Below are 14,011 nucleotides of genomic sequence, written 5' to 3'. Positions count from 1 at the left end.
AATTCCTTTTGCAGCCCCATTGTCCGTGGAGCTTGGGTTTTGTAGCTCTTGAAAACGTACCTCTACTGGCAGCCCCCAAACACTGAACTCGCAGCAGAACTGCAAGCTGACAATATTATTATATGGATTGCCAAGTCGATTCTGATTTCTTATTACTGACTTGACTTACCTCAAATTAATTCAGAGCTCTATCACCTACTAAAAATCTGTATTTTATGAAATGTGCTGATATTAATAACTAATATCAGTAAAAACTAGGCTTCATTATTTTTTGCATGGATGCATTGAGACTTCTTTGTAATTCTTATGATTTTAAAAGCTATAACATAGAGAAATCATCTCCCATGTCTATGTTTGTACATGTGTCTGTGAAGGGAAATCTTCATGATGTTCATCTTTTATTTTGCAGTCAAAACCTGTTGCATTTGCAGTTCGGACAAATGTTGGGTACAGTGCAGCTCATGAAGATGATGTCCCAGTCCCAGGCATGGCCATCTCGTTTGAGGCTAAAGATTTTCTTCATGTTAAAGAAGTAAGTAAAATCAGAGGAGTAAGTGAATCACTCTTTAAGAGAGTACTTGAGTAATAGTGCTACTATTTTGCAATGTTGATAACACTTCACATTGCCAAAGCACTTTACAAATGTTAAAGAAGTAACAGTGTATAAGGAATTGAATGTTCTTTTAAATGCTATTCTTGTAGAAGCAATGGCACAAATTTCTTACAATCAAATTAATGAAGTTCAGAAAGCAAGTACTTTTCTTCTCTAGTAAAAATCACTTATTTATAGGTTTAAATGCCTGAGTCTGACTATTCAAAGATGAAATATTTCTGGGTTTTTTTTCTAATCTGGTACTGTGAGGGTTTGTTGTGATTCAGCAGCCAAGGATTGCTTCTCTTTTATCTGTGTGACTGCATCTCAATTAACCCCAAAATTCTCAAGTCTCCTGGTTTTTTTTACTGAAGCTACTTCCCTGGCACAGACAGTGTTTAGTTAGCAGTTACATGCTGAAGAACTGGAATGATGTTTCAAGATAATTGCAGCTGTCAATAAATGAGCTTTGCATTTGCTGCATTGGTTGTCTTTCCCTGTAGTTTGGTTTTGACAATTTTAAATTTTTAAATAACTAAAGTAATTTTCTTTCTCTGCTCCTTGCAAGACAATCCCAAAAAATAACTTGGTAACTTTCACATGCAGGCCCTCTTCTGTAGCCTGCTGCTCCCTTTTGAATGACTCCTTCATTTTAAAATGTTTACTAGCTTTTGGTCATATTGCATTGTGACTTGTCTCAAAATAGCCCATCTGGATATGGAAAATTTTAGGAAAAGAAACAGAAAGGTAGTTTAAGGTTGAGAGGAACCTAGCCATGTATTTGAAATTATGTCTTTGCCTCATTTTAGACTATCAAAAAATCCCTCAGTAGTTATGATTGATGATGCACAATGATTCTGCTAGCACAGGTGCTGTGTGGAAGAAAGAAACAGCCCTAATACAGGGATAGAAATACAGGTGGACAGAGACTAAAGGAACATAAGAAACAGACTTGGCTAATGGTCGTAATTTTTCATATATATTAAATGCACAAAAAAAGAGTAATTTTGATTTAGACTGTATATAGTGAAGGAAATATACTTTCTGACTGATGATAGTGTGAATGAATTCTCTGCTCTGTCTTGTGACAAAAGAAGAGATGAGCAGGCAGAGAGTCCTAGCAAGTGAAAACCATCAGCCTTCTCCAGTGAGTCTTGAAGCACTGGAAAATAAGGTTCAGTTTGGTTAGATCAAATGGTTTTGTGTAGTCATCTATTCCATCTGCACTTCAAATGAAGTGGTAATCTCAGACTTTACATCAAGTGTTTCCCCTGTTTCCATATAAACCAGACACACAGGGTTAGCAATTTTCTGTTAAAAGTTAATGCATTCTTCTTCACAGCAAAACTTAGTCTCAGATGTATATATATGTGGGAGAAAATCTGGAAGGAAAAGTCTCCTGAACTTTTTTGTATTTCCAAAATGCCTTGAAGGGAAGCTTAGCTCAGCTGAGTTCTTACATTGTCTGTGGCTGCGTGTAGCACTGAGCGGTGGAAAAATAGATTAAAATGTTCCTGCAACCCCAGATGTATTAGAATAGGCATTCTGTGCTGATTGCCTTCAGAAACACCTGGTTTTCTCTGTAAGCTGTTGAAGAGAGGTTATTGCCTACTGGTGCTGGGCCAGAGATTGGTTGGGGAGGCACACCCTGGGACCAGGCCAGCTGCACTGCCAGAATGGCAAGATGGGAAGGGATCCACAAGGAGTCAAACTGGGACTCAGACTCTTGCCCTGCATTTGGCAGCAGCTGTTGTGTCTGGGTGGGTTGAAGCTCCTTCAGAGGGTGCTCCAGGCCCAGCCCTTCCCTGCACAGCCATGTCCTCCCACTCCATCTTCTGTGCCAGGCCCTGCTCGTCCAGGCCTCCGTATCCCACCAGCTTTTGCTCCTTCAGTACGTTTGCTGCTCCCTACAGTTAATGCTGGGGGAACTGAATTGTCCAAACTTCAATTATTTCTGCAGATTAAAGAAAAAAACATATTAGACTATAAAATGCACCGTTGCTTATATATTTTGTACCTAACATATTGCTAGAAACAAAGAAAGCTGAGTTAATTTCCAGTAGCTTCTGCCTGCCTAAGGATACCATGCTGGATCAGTGCTGTCCTCTTTTTGTCTGAAAGGGCTGTTCACCAATTTGTGCTGCTGAGAGGGCTCAAACAAGAAAAACCTCAGTTCACAATGTACGTGGACAGTGATGAAAAGCACTGCAGTGATTGAGTGTGAGGGAAATTTATCTTCATTATTAGGTTACATTCATTAAAACTCAGTACACATAAGGATGATGGATTCCTTCCTGCATGAAGAAACTGCTGCATCATAGTAACTTATCAATCTTTTGAGGCTTTAATGCATGGTCATTGTTTTGCTCTGCGTTTAATTAATTTTTCTATTTCCTTTGGCACTCCAAACACAGGTGAATTACAGAGAATCACTCACCTGAGCCAGCAACTTGAGAGCTGGAATTCTCACCAAAATTTCAAAAAAAATTTAAAATTAGAAAGTATTATGTGCATTATTATAAACATTAAAAAGTATCTTATAATTTTCGTATACTGACACAGCATTTATCTTTGAGACCTTGCAGAAGTATACTTTTATTTATATAGGAAGAAATTCCTATGGATTTAGGATTTCTATTGCTTCTAATAAAATTAATATTGTTGTGTGGTAATCTGTTGTACTGGGGGACAAAAATAATGACTGTTCAGATTTTAATTCAATGGTGTTTTTTAATTATCCATCTCTTCCTTTTACCAAGTTAACTTAGTTTACTAAGTGGACTTAGTTAGCCTTTTGTAATGATAGGGTATAATTTTAATAATACATTTCAGTCGAATACAGCTTTGAGAAACTGCTATTCCAGAGCAGCTTCCTATGAAATGCTGGTATTCTTACTCATAAAGGCATCCAATTGGATGAATATTATAGATATCCTTATGTTTTATAAGCTTAAAAGTGCTTTTATTTTAATCTCTATTATTGGTTAGCTGGAATATCTTATGGTTGGTCTCAAGCACCACAAGACTTCTATAGCTGCCAAAGTGAAAGATAATACTGCAATGTAGGTTGTGTATCAGTGATCCACCAATGATGGTAAAATTAATTTCTTTTTAGGGGAGCCCACACATTTTACATGTTTTATTCCTAACTGCACACTTGTTAAAGTTACTTGTTATATAATTAAATATGCACTTTAATATCTACATTAGTAGCTTCAGATGCAAGAGAGCTACTTTCTTCACATTCAGGTGTTCTCTTAAAGTTTCATAAATATTCCAAATTACCCAAAATTTCTTTTTGATGATAGTTATTCCCATGGAACATCAGAAGCATTGTGTGTGGGGCCCATACATGAGTGACCCATTCTCCTTCAAAAATGGTGAATAAATAAGATTGGAAAAAGCAAATAGTTCTGCTGCATAGACCTCTGCAAATCAACGAACCTCTCCCACACATGGTACGGGGGGTGTATGAATAAAGCTGTTGAGTTAAAGTAGTCAACATCTCATATTTAATAGGGCTGAAATTCAGTTAACTGGGCTATCTGGTGGACTTGTGTAATTGCTAAGTTTTTTTAGTTATCCAGATGTATCCGTTCCTTGTGGATCTACCATGGTAAGTTTAAGATGCGGATCACGTGTGCTATCTGAAGCAGGGTATATATAAGCAGCCAAATTCAGCCATATTTCAGAAGATTTTAATGAGAAGTGAGGGAATTTTTAAAGTAGTATTTTTTAATTTAAATAGAGAACTGAATAAAATGGAATAAGAAAAATAGATTATTACAGAGCTACAAAAATTCTAGCAGTAGGGAAGAGTGTATGCTAAGTCTCTGGTGTCCACCAAGGAGAACCACGAAGGGAGAATAAAAGCAGCTCTCATATATGAGAGGAGACTGTGAAGCAAGAAATAATAAAGATGGTGAAATGGGTAGAAATGAAAACCAGGGAGAAATATGAAGTCTTTGCAGGAAGGTTTCCACTTAGGGACTGTGGATTTTAATAATTTGAAAGGAATAATTATTTTAATGTATTTCTGAATATTACCACAATTCTTCGTTGCCATAATAACATAGCACAGTGATTAACTGCAGGGAAGAATTAAAAAAATTAGCATAGCTGCAAATTAAAATTAATAACAAAATTATCCCCAGATACAGTAATTTCTTAGTATGTTACTTTTTTCTTTTTTTTTTTTTAATCTGTAGAAATTTAATAATGACTGGTGGATAGGACGATTGGTAAAAGAAGGCTGTGAAATCGGATTCATACCAAGCCCAGTCAAACTAGAAAACATGAGGCTGCAGCATGAACAAAAGGCAAAACAAGGAAAATTCTACTCCAGGTAACAAGAAGAAATCATTAATCGTAGCAGCATTGTCTGTGACACAACTTGGAAATTGATGCTGTGTATCAGTCATATATATGCTTAGTTATTGTTAGTGGCAGCTACAAATATTTCTGATCAATGAAGAAATTAATATATAATGAATTATATTAATTATATAATATATAACATTATTTAAAATATATTGTTAATTAATGAGCTTATTAGTATCATTGCTGTTTGGGAGAAAAGTAGCTACTTAGTTTGGCAATCTGTGGTGGCCTACCACTGAAATTGTTTCTTCCTCTTTTTGTAAAATAATTGCTAATATACATTACAGTAAGTGCATTTAATATGTGCTAGTAATTTTTTTTACTTAAAATTGATTTATCTAAATTCTTTAACATTTTTTAATTGTTTTGATGATCTTCCTCTTTCTAAAGACATTTTAAGCTCATTTTAGAAATTACAGAAAATGTTAAGATGAGTTTACTGGTAGGCCAAAGCCAGTGCCTGTTAGTTAGCTTGTAGGGAAAAAATAGTCTTGTCAAATTCATTGCCTACAATCACAGCTTTTAAGAGCACTACATTTTATGATGGAAGTTTCATGTCAAGTCATTTGTTATCTCTGACTGCAGCCATCATTCCATAAGAAAAATGACTATTTCTAGATATTCTGAACAATACTACAAGATAGAACAATGTCACCTTTACTCTCAAATTCTTAATAAAGTAGTTTTCTAGCAACACCTGTGGAAGCAAATTGTTTCCCTTTGAGTATAAAGGAAACAAATATTCCCAGTGTATTTGAGTGGGATGGACCTGGAATTGAGCTAGGAACCATTTGGGAAGCCAGAAATGCTTTCCTATCTCCATAGGAAGGGCAGCAGTGTTTGTAGAGCATGTCTAGAGTAGGACACCATGACTGGGCAGGGCTCAGCTGCATTCACCAGCTGTGGAATGCCCTTCCCATAAGCATGCTGTCCTCAGCAGAAGGATGCTGGATTCCTTATTCCTCTAGTGACTCTTCTGGGACAGCCAGATGTGTCCCAGGGATTCGGTTCTTTTCCAAATCATAGAGGCTTCCAGTTTCCAGAGATTCTCACTGAAGATAACATTGTCCTACACCACAAATGCATTAACTTAGTGCTTATTAATATTTCAAGATAAAGAAAGTGGAAACTAGTACTATCACATGAATTATTTGAAGACCGAAATAAGCTTTTGTACATTTTTTTCAGAGCTTTTCTCATTATGGTAACTGAAATAAAAAAGACTAGAACCATTGTTTCATTTTCACAACTTGGATAGGTTTTCACAAAGCAAAACTTGACAAAAACCTTAGACTGCTTCAACTTTGTTTGAGAGACTTTTTTTCTTAGGTGCTATATTGTATTGAGAAAGCAAAAGAATTTGCATGTTAATTAAATTGAAAAGATGATAGACACAGTCTCATCTTAATTAGCAATTTATCAGTAACTCCTCAGCTAAGGAGAGATATGCTCACTGGCTTAAGAATTACTCTTATTAATGGGTAGTAATATTAATTCATGTATAGCAGTAGCCGTATTATTTACTGAATTGTATTAAGATCCTGTGGAAGTCAGAGCAGCAGAAAGAATTACACAGCAGCACAGAAAGTATGATTGATGTTTGCAGTTCCTCAGGTCTCAAAATGTACACACATTTTGTGGGAGATGTATATTTTATACCTCTGCCAGAAATACTGTTTGTCTCACAGCTAGCACCTCATTTAGAAGGCAGATCATAAATAAACTAGATTAAATATTGAGAAAGCTACAGAACTTCAAACTAATGTATTACTTTACTCCAGTAAATCAGGAGGAAACTCTTCATCCAGTTTGGGTGACATCGTTCCTAGTTCCAGAAAATCGACGCCTCCATCATCTGGTGAGTAGGTTGTGAACCCTTTGGTAAATAGACCCATGAACCTAATCTGTGTAAAATGCATGTACCTTTAGACCTCTTCTTCTTATTCCCCATTCTTCTTAGGTAAAACCTGAGTGATGTGTTTCCAGATAAGGCTCGTTTGGGGTTGTTTGAAGTAATGGAGTCAATACCAGCAAGTCCAGACAATGATAGAGCTGTTAATGCACAAAATTCCCTCTTTGCTTTTACCACAGAGTTTTGTAGCAAAGACATCATAGATCTGTGAGACTACATTACAGTAGGATAGTGGAAGGTTTGGTCTGGTCTGAGCACTCCTACTGAACAATAAATACTTTCTTGTACAGGAGAAAAAGCAGCAATAAAAATAGAAGTTCCTGAGAGGTTTCTGCAGTAGCATCAAGAAAGGCATTATTTTAAAACATCAGGAACATTTAGTTTCACAATTCTGATCATGATGATGTGCTTCACAGAATTCTAGGATGCTGGATATTTTTTGCCTTTGACGAATTTTTCAAAAATACTTTTTTTTTACTTAGAGCATCAACATACAGATTTAACTTTAGATTTAACTTGAATCCAAATTCAAGTGATATAAAGCAAATAGGTGGCAAGCTGGGGGAGGATGCTGGCATTAGCTCCATTAAAAAAACACAGCAAAAGATCACAAAAAAAAATTAATTGAATTCAGCTGTTGTGTTGCTGGATGTTTTATCTTCTCATATGTATGGTAAATACCTAGAAACAGAAAATATTAATGAGTGTTGCTAGTGCCATTTTTACTAGGGCAAAGACATGGATCTTCCAATTATATTCATTTATGTGGAGTCTGGTCTACAGAGCAGGCATCTTAAAATGAGCCTGAAGATTTTAAAGTATTTACTTGGTAATTTAAAAGGGAGACAGAGAAATTAAATCATGTTTTTGTAGTAGCTTGATTTAGTTCAAGCAATTTAAAAATGTATCTGTCTTGTGAAACCATGCATTTATTAGAAACAAGCAACTTTATTGCGATTGCAGTTTGTTTGTAAATATTCCACTTCAGTTTAACTTCTCTTTTATTTCAAAAATATTGTATTCATTTACTAATGTATGTCTGTAACAAGTGTGTAGAACACATCTTAATCTTTTTTTTTTTGGATGCCTTTAAATTGACGTGTTTATTGTTAAGGCCAACTTTTTCAACACCGGCATTTTTGTAGTAAAATTGTCCATCGATTCAACCCATGTTGTAATTTTATAGGTAGAGCATCTGAAATGCTGTGTTATTATTTGCTATCAAAAACAAAAACAGATCAGTACATGTATTTCCAGAATGTTGCACAGAATTTAGAGTTAAGAACACAGGTATCATTCACCTGCATTACCAGCTGACTGATTGCTACCCATCCTCTAATTTTCATTGCATTGAGTCGTTTCTTCAGACATTGTGATTCAAGAAACATGGTTTTCTGGAGAAATAAGGAAATCTGTTAAAGTTTATTCAGTTACAGTGAAGCTTTGGAAAATATGTAGGGATAATGCACATTAACTTATTCTGTGATAGCAAGATTTTGAGTCTATAATAATTTTTTTTTTATGATGTCTTAAGAAAGGTGAAGGAGGCATAGTTTGTGACTAAAACAAGAATTCAAGTGACTTTGAAACACAATTCAATTATTATTCCCACACCTCCTCTCTTTGAAAGTATAATCAATTACAAATACACCAATTATTTAATAAATTGAAGAATACTAACTGAATAAGTTAATTTCATTTTCTGCTTTGAGTCAGGGATGGTTTTTTTCAATATAAAACAGTGCCACTGAAAAACCAAACCAAAACAAACACAGAAACAAGATGAAGAACCAGTGAAAAACAAATGAAAGAGAGGCTAATATCCATTTAAATAGTCAATATTGATATAGTAAAAAATCCATACAGTCCTGTTAGGCCACCAAACTGGTAAGAATTATGCTGAAAATGACTGAAAAGATCCCAATGAACTAAAGATATTTAACAGTAAAAGAACTGTCACAGGAGATGTTCCATAGTATGAAGACTTAGAATGAAAAAAGGAGATACTGTTAACTAGCTGATCAAATTCTGCATTTCTTTCTTACAGGAAAAGCTTAAGGTAACTGATTTTTCTTTACTGACAATTTTGGTTGAACATAGTACCAAAGGAGTTTTAATACGTCTTATTGTGAGTGATTTACAGTATCTGCGCTGGCCTGTATTCAAGAAAAGATAATATGTTATTTTTATACTTATGAAGAGGATGAAGGAACAGTGTTGCTAGAAGAAAATGTTACATGATTTCTGTGTCTGTTCTTAGGAGCAGGATTATAGAAACTGGATGCGGATCTACTTATGGGGTTTTTCCTGGGAAGGACAGACTCAAAGACACAGTAACTCAGGGAGTGTCAGGCATCAAGGCATTAGATCTGTGGATAATTCACATGGGAAAATGTACTTTATGAGATCACTGCCTCAAGTATCTGTTACATCAGTAGTTGCACGTAGGCTTGACAGAAATATTTATTTGTTACATAATTTAATAGCACATGCCACTGTATTAGTTGATGTCCCACTCATGAATCAGACGAAATCAGGTCACTAAGATGGTTTCATAATAGTTTGCAATGATTAATTAAGGGTTTGGATAAAGTCAATACAAACTATTCTGCTTACAGATCTGTTTAGGGTTAGCCTCAGTTTGACATCAGGGCATGGCAAGATAAGTGTATGTCACCAGAGGGAGTGGAGAGAGGTGGGTAATGTCTTCACACATGAGGGTGGTGATGTATGACTGCATATGGTTCACTTTTGGGCATCTGCTTGCTTTCTGAAGACAAGTTTAAACCACTACTTAAGATCAGGATTATTGTTGTAAATGAGAAAGGTTTTATTTGGTTTTGTTTCGTTTTACCTGTCGTTGGCAGGTATCTGTTCTACTCAGCATTCAGGATAATATGGCTTTGTGTTTTGAAAGTGTATTTATTGCTGTGAGGATTCCTGTTGAAACTGTTATTACTTACTTGCTAAAAGCCACATAATTTGTGGTTATGGTATAAGTATTTTTGGTTATGTATTCTTTTGGGGTAGAGATTGAACAGCAACGGTTTATTGTATTCACTTCCATTTTACCCTGCCTACATCCTGACTCTTTACTCAGATCCACGTCTCAGAGCTAAGCTGGGATAAATTTCCTTTCTTCTGCTATCCATTCTTTTTAGTTTTCCCTATTAGTAGATCTATGTTTAATTATTCCTAATAAATGTATCTTATGAGTACAATTCATTTTTATTTAAAATAATAAAAATGCAATTGTAGTCCATCCCTAGATAAATGTAGATAACATTATACCAATATCTGGCTGATTTTGTCATCAGAAGTGATTTTTCTTCTAATTCTTCATTTCCCATAGACACAGTAGTGACATTTCAAATTTCAATTGATGATACCCATTTGCATTTAGTGTTCATTGCTATAAAATAATCCAAATGTTATTGACCAAGTTCTTTTGTTTACATTGGTGGAAGTATTATCCATTCAAGTGAATATTTTGGATTTACACTGGTGTAACAAGAACGAACTTGGCCATTGGTCTATTTTGTAAATGTTGCAGTAACTGTTACAGATCGCCTTCTGTCTTCGAATCCTAAAGTACTGCACCTTTAAATTTTTCCCTTTGTTTTATTGTGGTTTTTTTCCTCATGGTCAACTTCATTTATTTATTTATTTATTTATTTATTTATTTATTTATTACTCTGGACCATTTTATTCCTCTTTACCTGTAATTTCCTTTTTAACCTATCTTTACTTTCCCTGTCATCTGATAATTCTGAATTGTTTGTCTGTATATAGCTGTAGACATAGATGCCACTGGCTTAGATGCAGAAGAAAATGATATTCCAGCAAACCATCGCTCCCCCAAACCCAGTGCAAACAGTGTAACATCACCCCACTCCAAAGAGAAAAGAATGCCCTTCTTTAAGAAGGTAACACCAACTTCCAAGCTCCCATCTGTCCACCTGCTCACCTGCACTGCGTCGCATTTCTAGTCCTGTTAACTGTCTGCGTCCTTTGACAAGCCAATAACATGCATGCTTTGTTGTTCTTTGTTTCTTTTCCATGCTGCTGTAGCTAAGCAGAAGCAGAAATCGGTAAGTTTATATCGACATCGCCTGTGTTTATCCTGCCACTGGCATCATTAGCATTATAACTCCAGATTAACAATGCAGCTATTCTAGAATTAATGATGAAGAGATGTATTGAGCTGATAGTGGATTCATTACAGGAAAAGAGGCAAAAGTTCTGTGTGTCTGTGAAACTCTGCTACATACTTATCCTTTTTGATGGAATAAAAGGACACACTTAGAAGGCCTTCTAAAATGTTTGAGAAAATTATTTTTAGCATTGTAATGCACCTCTCTAGTGCATGTTTATTCTTTCTATATCTTTCTCAATTTTTTTTTTCTCAGTCTGTTGAAATCATTATTGGAATCTATCAGACACTCAGTTTGGACTTTGGAAACAAATTGTCAAGTTCATTCTATTTTTAATTTAGTCTATACTTAAACTTCTAATTCACTAGGTGCGGTCTGCAAGTGCACAAGACCAATGGAAAACCTCAGACTTGTTTTGACAGTTTACTTCAGGTTTTTCCTGTTGTCATGTATAAATTATCAGCCAAATGTTCTTGCCATCCATCAGTGAGACTTTTTTAGTATCCCAGCTATTGGAAGTGGTACTGGTGGTTCCCAGGAGAGCCAATGTCTCTCCATAGATAACCTAGATAACTACAGAATTATGCAATTGGCATCCTGTTGCAAAAAGCTGCAATAGGTTTCTAGGGCCTTTGCTGGAAGAAGTTAGCAAGACATTAGGTAGCAGCCAAACTATGTAGTGAAATGTCACATTTTGACTGTTTTGTTTTAAAATCTGTAGTCTTCATAGCTCTCATTCATTTGGTTTTAACCACTCACTTAAATCTGCAGGTAATAACTGACTGTTATAGTGCTTAAGCAGTGCCAAGTGACATTGTTGTCCCTGCTGTGGATGCTCTTGTGTTTAATAAGTAGATCTTTGTTTCTGTCTCTCTTTTCTTGAACTCTTTTACATAGTATTGAATCCTTCTCATTTCCAAAGTCACAACTCTTGGCTTTAGTTTGGTCTGTTAAGCCTGGTGTAGAAATCAACAGCGGGTTCTTGCTTCTGAGTAATTTCTTACTTAATCATATTTTTGATTGGATAATACATGCTGGCATGTATTGGATGCTGTCTGCATAAGCATCTTTCAAAGCTGCAGTTTCCAGATGAACCACCTTAGACCTGGATGAGGGTTAGTCCCACATCTTTCTTTGACTCTGTGGTGCCTCTTTTCTTCCATATCAGAATCATTACTAGTGTTAGTAGGGTTTTTAATACTGACTTTTACACTATGTACTGGATGGCCATCCCAAAGTAATCTGCATAGTCAAACCACTGAGTAAAAGCCATATGTTCAAACCTGCCAGTTTTTATTCTGAGTTCATATTTGAACTTGAATCTGCAGTGAAAGCTGTATAGTTCAGTGCCAGTCTCTTAGAAAATATTTGATTCTCTACTGCTAAATTAATGAACTTTAATGCTTCCATTAGATAACTTCTACTCAACTTTCTGCTGACAGTTTCATTATTTCAAGCTGTAAAATTTAGAGAAAAAAAATGCCCATTGCAACAGAACAGAATTTAAAAATACCCCATATTCCATCAAATAAGGTAATTTCTGTGCTTGCCCTGGTTGTCAAATAGCTGGTTAACTTCTAGCATGAATGCCTTTGGTTAAGTCAGCCATATTAAGACAAAGATCTTTTACATCAGGGCACTCATGCTAAAAGCACTTGCACAACTGTAATGAATTTTTCTTCGAATCTTTCTCAAATATGCTTATCAGATTATTAAAAATGTTTGCAAGAACAGTGGAGGACTGCTTTTGGATACAGGCCCAGCCTAATTGCAGGGGTTTGCTTTGAAACATGTTGAGTCAGATTCTGTGCTGTGAAAAATAAATTCATTTCACATGCTTATGATGCCTTGGGCACTGGTCTTCATTCTCATGTTATTAATTAGCTTTTGAAACAACAGGTAACAAAAAATAAATTACATTGAGGGACATTCACAAAAATATTTCTGTGTTTTAGACTGCTTTAGACTGCTGCTTGTGTAGCATTGTGTGCTGTCACTGTATAAATGTCTGTCTTTGTGGGTTTGTGTTTTGGAATGTATATACTTATTTTAATGTTATTGCGAAACACCTTGGGATACATTGAGTTCTGGAACAATGCACAATGTCTGTATTCTGTGGTCTTGACTGATGTATTTGTACTATGTAAGCATTTGAAAAATAGATCTGGCATTTCTTTCTCTGTAACACCCACACGTTTCTGGGTTTGGATTTCAATCTTTTATTCCCAATACAAAGATAAACCAAAACTTTCCTTATGAACAAAAACCTCTTTTTGATTAGACCCCATTCATGGTGATATATATTGAACAGCCACTAACTAAAAAAGAAAAAATACCAAACTTAACATTTTACTTCTTTTTATATTGTATTGTGATAACAATATAAAATTTTTGCAACCCTTAAAAGGAGGCAATCTATTTTATCTTTGTATGCTAGAATACTTTTTTAGAAATTGTGCATGATACATCAGTTGGTATTTTGGTAAATATGGTACTACCAGAATCCATTCTTGGGTGGTGACAAGAACTTCCCAAAGTGGAAGAAATGCTATCCCAAGCTCTGCTTATGATAATTTTCTAGAAATACTAACTTGATCAGTCATTATTTTTATTTAATTTGTAATTGAATTGTGGGTGCTAATGCAAACGTCAGACTGAATGCTGCCATGGGAATTTGCAGTGATGTCACAATGTTTTTTCAAGCAGTGGGCAAATCTGAACATTAAAAAGAAAAGGTTCATTATGCATTTCTCATCCCCTTTTATTTTTCTCTTTCATAATTTCCTATATAAAATTTCTGTTGAAAACTGATGTCACAGCTGTAGAATTAACCATTTCAATTCATTAGTTGTTGGAAATGACCTTTTCAATTTACCAGTTAGGAATTATGCAGTGAGAAACGTGCATGACCAAGAATAAGAGTTTTTAACTATCCAAAGTATATATGAAAACAGTAGGAAACCCTAAAGTCAA

At 35.3% G+C, this 14,011-nt stretch overlaps 1 protein-coding gene across 9 annotated transcripts in view; it reads left to right on the top strand.

Annotated features, from left to right (window-relative positions):
• CACNB2 (calcium voltage-gated channel auxiliary subunit beta 2) overlaps window positions 1-14,011 on the top strand; it is a 246,214-nt gene that overhangs the window by 199,280 nt on the left and 32,923 nt on the right. For 6 of the 9 annotated variants that reach the window (XM_036403326.2, XM_036403334.2, XM_054517028.1 and 3 more), the window contains 4 exons: window positions 410-532; window positions 4,801-4,937; window positions 6,754-6,830; window positions 10,677-10,810. In XM_036403326.2, coding sequence (XP_036259219.1) covers window positions 410-532; window positions 4,801-4,937; window positions 6,754-6,830; window positions 10,677-10,810 — 471 coding nt within the window. Of the gene's footprint in view, window positions 1-409; window positions 533-4,800; window positions 4,938-6,753; window positions 6,831-10,676; window positions 10,811-10,955; window positions 10,976-14,011 lie in introns of all 9 variants that reach the window. The other 3 variants (XM_036403351.2, XM_036403358.2, XM_054517030.1) reach the window with 1 other exon arrangement.

This window comes from Molothrus ater, chromosome 1, assembly GCF_012460135.2.
Source record: "Molothrus ater isolate BHLD 08-10-18 breed brown headed cowbird chromosome 1, BPBGC_Mater_1.1, whole genome shotgun sequence".
NCBI classification, from domain to species: Eukaryota; Metazoa; Chordata; class Aves; order Passeriformes; family Icteridae; genus Molothrus; species Molothrus ater.
This window is presented reverse-complemented; position numbering and strand designations above follow the sequence as displayed.